The sequence below is a fragment of the Muscardinus avellanarius genome (genome assembly GCF_963383645.1).
Source record: "Muscardinus avellanarius genome assembly, chromosome: 21".
Classification (NCBI taxonomy): domain Eukaryota; kingdom Metazoa; phylum Chordata; class Mammalia; order Rodentia; family Gliridae; genus Muscardinus; species Muscardinus avellanarius.
In genome coordinates this window covers 5,997,318-6,006,326 of record NC_137807.1, presented here as the reverse complement: position 1 = coordinate 6,006,326, position 9,009 = coordinate 5,997,318, and the positions used below count along the sequence as shown (strand labels likewise).

General features: G+C 61.4%; 1 protein-coding gene across 1 annotated transcript in view; it reads right to left on the bottom strand.

Moving 5' to 3' along the window:
- Positions 1 to 384: 384 nt before the first annotated feature.
- ADGRD1 (adhesion G protein-coupled receptor D1) overlaps positions 385 to 9,009 on the bottom strand; it is a gene marked incomplete at both ends in the record, with an annotated part of 84,075 nt that continues 75,450 nt past the window's right edge. Inside the window, 5 exons of the mRNA XM_080717749.1 lie at positions 385 to 480; positions 1,131 to 1,223; positions 1,540 to 1,581; positions 1,889 to 2,015; positions 5,751 to 5,842. Of these exons, the coding sequence (XP_080573875.1) occupies positions 385 to 480; positions 1,131 to 1,223; positions 1,540 to 1,581; positions 1,889 to 2,015; positions 5,751 to 5,842 (450 nt within the window). The remainder of the gene's footprint in view (positions 481 to 1,130; positions 1,224 to 1,539; positions 1,582 to 1,888; positions 2,016 to 5,750; positions 5,843 to 9,009) is intronic.

Sequence of the window (9,009 nt, the reverse complement as noted above, 5' to 3'; positions counted from 1 at the left end):
AGACCCAGAATGCCCCCACCCTCTTCCTCTCAACCCCTAGCCGTCTCTACTGACCCCCGGGGACTCGTGGGGGCCTTAAAGACCCCTCCAGGACTCTTTGGGTCCTGAGTCTCCCCTGAGGCAGAGACAAGACCCTCCTGGAGCTGTGGCCTGGCTGAGTCTGTGCTCTGTGCACAGTGACAAGGGAGGTCCATGGAGGGCAGCTGGCCCTCAGGCACACCGGGACAGGAGGGCCACGCTATCTCTGGCCACACGTCAGTGTCAGGCTGCGGGGCTGTGCGGGCGCTGGGCTGTGCAGTCACAGGTAGGGGCTATGACATCACGTCCAGAACACGCGGAGGAGAGCGCTGGGGACGCGGTGGCCCGGCCAGCAGCCTCCCCTTCTCACACGGCCAACAGGTCCACGCGGGGCACAGAGAGGCTGCTCTTGTCCCAGGGGCTGAGCTTGGTGGAGGCCGTACCTGGCCGGGTCCCGTTCACCTGCAAACCACCACGGAGCAAGGGCTGAGGGCCGTTCCCAAGAGGAAAACCCAGATCGCATGCACGCGCAGAAGCCTCCAGGCAGCCAGCCGCGGGGCAAGGACGCCAGGGCCCGACTGTTCCCCTAGAAATAGGGGCCTGGACACCCTGAGACCAGACCAGAGCTCAGGCACGGTCCCCCCTGCCCCGCTGGGCCCAGGCTCCGTGTGAACCCGAGCACACTGTCTATCCGTGGCTCACACGCTCCCCTGACTTCCCTTCACCGAGCATACCACTTGCCGGTACTGTTGGGGTCATGGCGTTGGGGTGGCAAAAGACGCCAGGGCACGTGGTCTAAGGGGCGGCCAGTAAGCAGAGGGGTGGACCACACTTGCCAGCAGTGGCGGGAACGCGGCACAGAGATGGCACAACTTTAAAAAGTGAGGTCCAAGAGGGAGACCTCTAAGCAAGAACCCGAGTGCATCAAAGCATCTGTTCCCAGCGGCGCAGAGGGCAGAGAGCTCGGTGCGACCCCGGGGAGGAGGGGATGGCAGGGGACCCGCAGCGCCAGGAACGAGGGCTCTGGGCTAGTGTGGGCGACGGTGCCAGGCCCTCAGAACAGGCTCGGTGAGCAGGCGCAGGGGGCAAGACGAGACACACACTGTACTCACGATGTCGGAGCCGAAGGGCTTCGTGCTGGGGTTGCGGACGGAGCTGCTGGCCAGGGACCAGACCTTGGTTTTGTGCTTGAAGGCAGCCCTCACCTTTGAAAGCAGAAGGAAAGGCCCCGTTAGAACTGCAGCAACTTCAGAGGCTGAGAGATCAAGCAGAGGTTCCTGGAAGCGGTCTCTAGGACACCCCACATACGACAGAGGGCAAAATCCCAAAACTCTCCCACTTAGAGTCGGTGCCAGGATCCGTCTCGGAGGCGATAGCTCCGGGGCTGAGCCTGTTGCCCCTGGCAAGGTGGCTCAGGCTGGCATTCCCAGACAGCAGCCTGGCAGGGCCCCCGTCCTGCTCTCTGGCCCTCTCAGAAAACAAAAGCCCGCTTCCCACTGTCAGGAGGAAGAAGGGGCATACCTCTGAGTTCAGGAGACAGTGAAAGAGGAAAATGAACAGGCCCTGGGGGAGAGGAAGGAAAGGCATTAGAGCCGTGTGCAGGCTGCCACGAACCCTTGCCTGCCCACACCCTGGGAGCGGCCCTGGTGTGCGCACAGCAGGCCTGGCCGTGATTCTGCACCCTGGGGCCCGGCGTCCATGCAATGCCCGAGGGGCAGCCTAGACCCAGCGCTGGCAGGACCAGGCCCTCAGGGTCCCCAGAAGTCTCCCGTGTACTGGAACTGCCCTGTGCTCCCCACCCGCCCCATGCACACCTGCTGTTGGTGTGCCCACGGCCTCTGGCCTTCCCAAGGGTCCCAGCGAGCTCTACCTGCAAGGAGTTGAGTGTTGCAAACATGTACTGGAAGACCAGGGCGCGGTCGTTGACGGCAAGCACGCCGAACACCCACGAGGTGCCCAGGATGGGCAGCAGCACCGCCACGGCCTTTGCTGTCAACCTGGAGGAGAAACAGCGACGGTCCAGCTGTGAATAGGCGGGCGGCGCGCTGCGAGGTTCTGCCCGGGCGAGCACAGCCTGCCGGGAGCCGGACCCGGCCAGGTGCCTGCAGGCGAGCCCGGCGAGGCTCGTGGCTGGTATGGGCCGGAGTGTTTTCACCTGGGCAGGAGGGACGCGTCAGCTGCTCCGCTCTCTCATTGCCACACAGCCTCGTGCAGCCTGGAGTCTCGAGGAGAGGCAGCCTATCCAGGGAGGGAGTGCCTCTGGGCTGAGCCAGGAGGGAACCAGGATGAGGTAGCAGGCGAGACTGGGCTGAAGCAGGGCAGCCCAGGACTCCTGGGGGCCGAGGGAGGTCAGGAAAGGGCTGGAGCCAGAGACTAACGCTTCTTGACATAATCTAAAAAGACCCAGGCTCATAGTGAGATGCAACAGCTGCTGCTATTTCTCCGGGCCCCCTGGGCTGTGGCTGTGTGTCCTCTGCTGCCTGTCTGAGTCCTGCAGACACCAGAGCCCGTGTGACGGGATGGTGCGGTCTCAGGGGCGGCGCTGGCTGGCCACATGCATGGACACGGCGCGGAGGAGGCACTAAAGGACACTCTGTGCACCGTGTGCCAACCTGAGCCCTGTCCTCTCCCGCACAAGGTCCATAGCACGTGTTTCTATGTCTTAGAGGCCACAGGCCCCTGATGCAGGCCAGACAGTAGGCATAGTGACCCCATTTTACAGATAAGAAAACGGAGGGCCCGCAGCTCCCACGATGGATGAACTGGCAGGTCTCACCATCTGCAGATGCCCGGCCCCTGGCCAGTTTCAGCACCCACCCGACTCCACTGACCTCTCCTCCTGCCAGCATCTGCCCTCCCGCACTCAAACCCCATTCCTTCCCCATTGCCCAGCCCTTTCCTCATTGGCTGTGATCTCACTGAAACAGCCAATCAGGTTGCCGCACTGTCCCTGTGCAGAAAGGGACATGTGACTTGTGCCGGCCAATCAGAGAGAGTCTTTGGACTAAAGCTCTTGCTGGGGTCCCACCAGGCCATCGCGGCATCCCCTCAGACCTTGCTGGCTGTCCTGGTCTGTGGCTTTACTGCACCTAGATTCTGGGGTCGGTTCTGCTCCTCACAGCCCTGCAAGGGAGCCCCTCTCCCATGGAGCACTGTCTCTGCTCCACCTAGCCGGCCTTGGGTGCCGGGAGCCAGCTGTACCCTGGCCACTCTCAGGCCAACCACCGTTTCTGAGATGCAGGAAGTCATGGTACCCTCCTTGCTTCTGCAAAGCTGGGGTTTCCTCAGTAGGGGTGGGGTCCTCAGCATCTGAGCTTTAGAGAAAGCCCAGGGAACAAGGACCCTGTTGCCCAGCGCAGCCACTGCGACATGCCTTAATTTACCCCTGTACTTGGCAAGTGGCTGAGTCCGCCTCCCTTCCAGGCTGTGCGGTCCCTAAGGGCCGGACTTCGCCTTTTGTCTCTGCGGCCCCGAAGTGCAGCGCTGTGCCAGGACTCGGAGGCCTTCGACAGTCACCGCTGAACAAATGAATCCATGCGGGTGGGCGTGCAGGAGAGCCACACAGGGGCACAGCGGCCCCAGGAGGAGGCGAACATGGCCGCAGCGAGCCGGCGTCAGAAGCCCGGGATCCCGGCACTCATGGCTCCTGCGGCAGATTCGTAAACGAGGACTGTTTCACCGCGTCAGGGAGCCGCAGCCCTGTTCTCAGAATGTTGACAGGATAGGACTAAAACTCCTGTCCCTGGAAACCCCAGCGCCATGCGTTATCCAGCCGCAGTCGTTAGATCCCAGAGAAGACGTATTGGGAAGGAGCAGCTGCTGAGAAATTGGCATCACGTTGCTGCCCTCGTTACGGTGACAGTTTGTTTGTCCTGACAACTAGACGCACATCTAGTTGCGCTCTCTGAGGGCCGTTAGCGTGGGCAGGGCGCCAGCATTGTTGCCTTGGCCAACACAGCAAAGAAGGGACTATGATCCCAGAGGCGGCCCTGGGCAGGTGGGCACCGCGAGGCCCGCTTCCTCCCAATGCCGCGGCCCCTGGGGCTCTGCCAGGACAGGGCTAGGCACGGCGCTCAGGCCTGGCACGCCTCCACTCCCACGCACATCTCCAGGGCTTTCCCACCCTTGCTGCCCGCCCTGGGTTCCAGATCTCACTTGAAAGTGCTGAGTTTGGAATTGTGATCAGCGAATACAGGTGTTTTGTGGGTTTTTTTGGGTGGTACTGGGGGTGGAACCCAGAGGCTTTCTACCTCTGGGCTATGCTCCCAGACCTATTTTTATTTTATTTGGAAACAGGGTCTCACTAAGTTGCTGAGAGCCTCACTAAGTAGCTGAGGCTGGCTTCGAACTTAAGGAGCGGGCCAACCCGGGTAGGGCCCTGGGGCAGGTGTGGCCTCTTGCTCCCTTAATAAGCCCCTGGGCTCACGAATGCCCCCGGGCTGCGCCTGGAGCCTCCCCGGACGCTGTGCCCCCTTCCTGCTGGCCGCCCTGCCTCGGCGGCCTGGGAGCCAAGTGGGGTTGAGGAGATGGGCCGATGCTGGAGGAGGCTGAGGACCTGGCCTGGGTCAGACTTGGCCTTAGAGGAGCCGAGGGTGGCGGGGTGGCGGCTGCGCCCAGTGCCCTCTGCAGGAGCCACGACCCTGCTGGCACACACAGGCCTGGGCCTGGATACAGTCTCTGCTGGAGGCTGGGGCTGGGCCAGCGCTGCAGGCCTTGAACATGAGGGGCCCTGGGGGCTGAAGATGCTGGAGGAAGAGCCAGCGGCTCCTGACCAGCACGTGGCGGGTGAGGGCGAGGACAGGCCAGTCCTACGGCAGCCCTCTCTCCCAACGGGGAGGGAAGGAAATGGCTCCTGATCCCGGCACAGCCTCAAAGGTTCCAGGGGCCGAAGGAGCCCAAGAGGCTGCAGCCGCCTGTCAGGTTAATTTACAGTGTTTGGATTTCTTATGGTATAATCATCTCATCGATTTGCTGCCGGCTGGTTTATGGCTTCTGCTCTCAGTCAGAAAAGATACACTATAGCTAAAGCCACTCACAGAATGTCCCCGGGCTGTAGCCAGGCCCTGTGATTACAAAACCCTGGGGTAGGACCCCAGCATCAGGGTGGACCAAGGGACTTGGGCCCAGGAGTCTGCGGGGACCCCACCCCAGCAGCACTGGCCCAGCAGTCACCGTCCTCCAGGCCCAGGTCCACCAGAGCAGGAGAGAGGGGCTCTCCCGTGGACTGAACTCCTGCTGTGGCCGCTCTGCTACCAGGAGGGGGCGCTGGTCCTCCGCTGGGGTCACCTGCAGCTCCCGCAAGGCAGGGGTGCAAGCTCTGGACCCTCGGTAGGATCTCTGCCCCTCTGGGATCTTCCTCCACGTGGCAGACCCATGAAGAGGGTCTTGTTATCACCCCCACTCTATGGTGGGGAAGGAGCTAAACAGCTCAGGATCCAGCAAAGGGCGGGGCTGCCCACCAAACCTTTCCTGCCGCCCCAGCCGCCTCTCTGCCTGGGTGGAGCAGTCGCGGCGATGTCTGCCAGACCCTGTGTTATACACTGAGGGCCGCGGGCTGTGCTGGGACAGTGTCCTGAGTCACTGGGTAGAGTAAGGAACCCAGCAAGGGCATGAAGGCGGCCTGCCATGGGGTCACAGGGCCACCAGGCAAGCTGAGACTGGACGACCGCCACCAGAGGCCAGTGTGGCTGCCTCTGCGGGCTCGGGCGCTGTGGACAGCGAGGTCAACTTACTTGAAGGCGCTGGGGTCTCCGTGCACCTTGTATTTGTCTGCACTGATCTGGGAGATGACCCTGGTAACCGCGATGAGGATGCCGAGGTTGACCTGCAGGGAGCAGTGGGAGACACGTGAGGAGCCCGGTGGCAGGTGCAGGACATCCGAGTCCACTCATGGCCATCCTTTGAGCCCATCGCTGGGACATGTGTGCGTGTGTACTAGGGGATTGAACCCAGGGCCATTCTACCTCTAAGCTATACCTCTAGGCCATTTTATTTTTTATTTTGAAACAGGGTTTCACTAAGTCACTGAGGCTGGCAGTGAACCTGCAGTCCTCCTGCCTCAGCCTTCCAAGTACCAGGATTATGGGCGTGTGCTACTACACCCCGCTCGCCAGGATGAGTCAAACCCCAATCATCAGGCATTTGGCAGCACAGAGCACACGGGAGCCTGCCCGCCCGAGCTCATGACCTCCGAGAAGAGACAGCAGGGACAGGTTCTCACACTCTGGAGCACACCACGGCGGGAGCAGGGGAGCGGAGTCTTCAGGCTCAGGTGGCTCTGGGCTCCAAGTTGACCTCCCGCTTACATACTCCACCTGACCCCGGCCCATTACCCAGGGCCGCGGGACCTCAGATCCCCGTTTGGTGAGATGGAATAAAGTGTCCCCGCGCAATCAGATTGTGGAAAAACATAAGTTCCACCTGCCCAGCCCCAGCACAGGGCCTGACCCTGGCTCCTTTCCCTCGCCCCAGGCCTTGGGCTGTGTGATGCTTGGAAGCCATAATGGTGGGGCCCCATCTCACCCATAAACCCTCCTGGTAGAAGGACCTGCTGGGAGACCCCCTGGGACCTACCAGGGACCCCTTTGGGACCCGCTGGCTGGCAGGCACTTGGGTCTCTGCTGGAGGCTTCAGCACACCCACTCCCTCTCCCAAGCTGCTCTCCAGGGTCCTGAGCAGGAGGGGCCCCCAGGGACAGTGAGGGGAGGGGAGCCCCAGGTTCCTTTTGCTGCAGGGTCCAGAGATGGGCTTGGGGGGAGGCTTGCTGTGGCCAGACCCCTGGATTTTTAAAAATTCTGAAATCATAGACACATCTGGGGAGCAGCTGCAGGCTAAAATCCTCCATATGCCCCTCCAGCAATGACAAAGCTCCCCCTCCTGGCCCATGGGCAGCGCCGGCCTGTGCCTGCCTGTGGCAGTCCCTGGGGGTGGCAGCGCGGCTGGTTCCCACCCCAGCCACACAGTTAGGTGGTGGCCAGTCCAGGACACTGTGCTGTGGGCCTTTCTGAGGCTCCTCTGCTAAGCTGAACTTATCTTGGAGTCTGGGAGACACATCCCCCTCTGGGACTTTGCTTACTCCCAGCCCCCTACCACAGCTCCCATAATCCAACAGGAGCACCTGCTGAAGGCTCCGCAAGAGACGGCTCCCAGTCTGCCAAGGCTCCGGCACCACGGCCTCTGTTCCAGGGGAGAGCGGCCGGGTGGGCGCCGGCACCCCATCCGGCTGTCACTCTTGTTTATTACAGCAGGAGGTGAGCGGAGCCCTAACGGCCACTTCCCGTTTGGCGCCTGGGCCTCCCTGGCAGTCTCGGTGCCCGGTGGGCGGCCCAGCTCTCCCGATCAGTGTCTCCACCCCACCCACCCGATATGCCCTTATTCTCTCATCTGAATTGACGTCTCCCGAGGTCCGGGAAGATAAAAGCAGCAGACACATTATCTGCCCGGCACAGCGCTGCAGAAAGAGCATGTCCCACCACCGACTGTCACAGACAAGAAAGCCACATTCGGCTGCGTGGGCAGCGGGCAGCGGGGGACAGCTGGCCGGCCTCCAGAGACAGTCACGTCCTATTCAACTCAGTGACGAAGGAAAGGGCAGCCGATCTGTGGCCACTGCGGCCAGCACCTCACCCTGGAGCCCGCGGACAGGGCACTCCGCCGGCCCTGTGCCTGGAAGCCCAGCCTGGCCTGCAGAGCCGGACACCCTGTCACGGAGCACGGGCAGGGGCCGCAGAGCCTGCAGCCCTCCCCGAGACTCAGTGGTGTTCTTGAAAAATAAAAAAAGTGCTTTTCTATGTATACGCCTTCAGCTCATTTCTAAAATTCTGAGGTTCTTTATTTTCCAAAATAATTCTTCCAGCAGCCTCCTCATTTGGGGGAGATTTCCCCGAGTCCTCCCTTAGCCGAGTCATTCTGTCCACATCAGGGACTCAGACCCCCTCCATGTGCACACCTGGCAAAAGCTGGACCTCCTCGGTCACGACAGAAACTGGACCCAACTCAGATAAACCCCAGCGGACAGCGGTTTGGCTCCCGTGTCTGTCTATACCGCGGGCGCTGTGGATGAGACACAGACAAGCCTGCTCTTCCCGCGCCGGGGAGCCAGAGGCACCAGCAGCGGGCACGCGGGCACGCCTCCCTTCTCTGCAGAGGCCCCGGGGCACACGAGAAGTGAGGGAGGCCTTCTGTGGGAGGCCAGAGCCAGGAAACTGAGGAGCAGACACGGGGGCACTTGGTTCACATATTAAGAATGTTCCCTCAGCTTTTCCGTTAAATTTCTAAAGCCTGAGTGTTACAAAATCAACTAAAATTTAATATCAAACAATTATGAGATTAAAGGGGGAAATAACGGGAGCTCATTTCCTGTGCAGTGCTCAGGCAGCGGCTTTGGTCAGGAGGGAGAGATTTCACCAGGCAGGCAGGGCCCTCGAGCCTGGGAGGGGGAGGCCGCCTGGCCGCCGCGGGCAGACCCAGATGCTTGGAGTGAGCCCAGGTCCTGTGACATCTGGACCCTGTGAAAGGAGTCTCTGCCCGGGAGCTTCCAAGAGGATGACAGGCCTGGTGAAGGGTTCCCAGACCGAGATGGCCAGGAGCGACTGACTCAAGATTCCGGGCCCTTGTTATTTTCTGGCTGTTGCGCAGGAAAGAACCACACTAGCTGTAGTAGCAGCAGAGCGGCTCGTGTAATTAGGTGTTCTAATTCATCCTCTTCCCATTTCTGCAGAGCCTTCCTTGGGTTTTATCTGCCCCTCTATTTCAGAGTGGGTCTGTCTGGCTCACTGGCAGGCCTGTGCCCCCTGCCTGTTTTGGGACACGCCTGCCCGCGTGGCTTCAGGAGAGGAGGCGCCCCTCGCTGTGGCCTCTGATCCTGCGTCGGCAGAGTGAAGCAGGAGCCGGCGGGTGCAGGGACACCGGCCTCGTATTTCATGAAAATGCTCCAGGCCGGGCGTATGCTGTGCCCGCCTTCCACCAGGATCTGGAGCAGGGCCTGAGCGC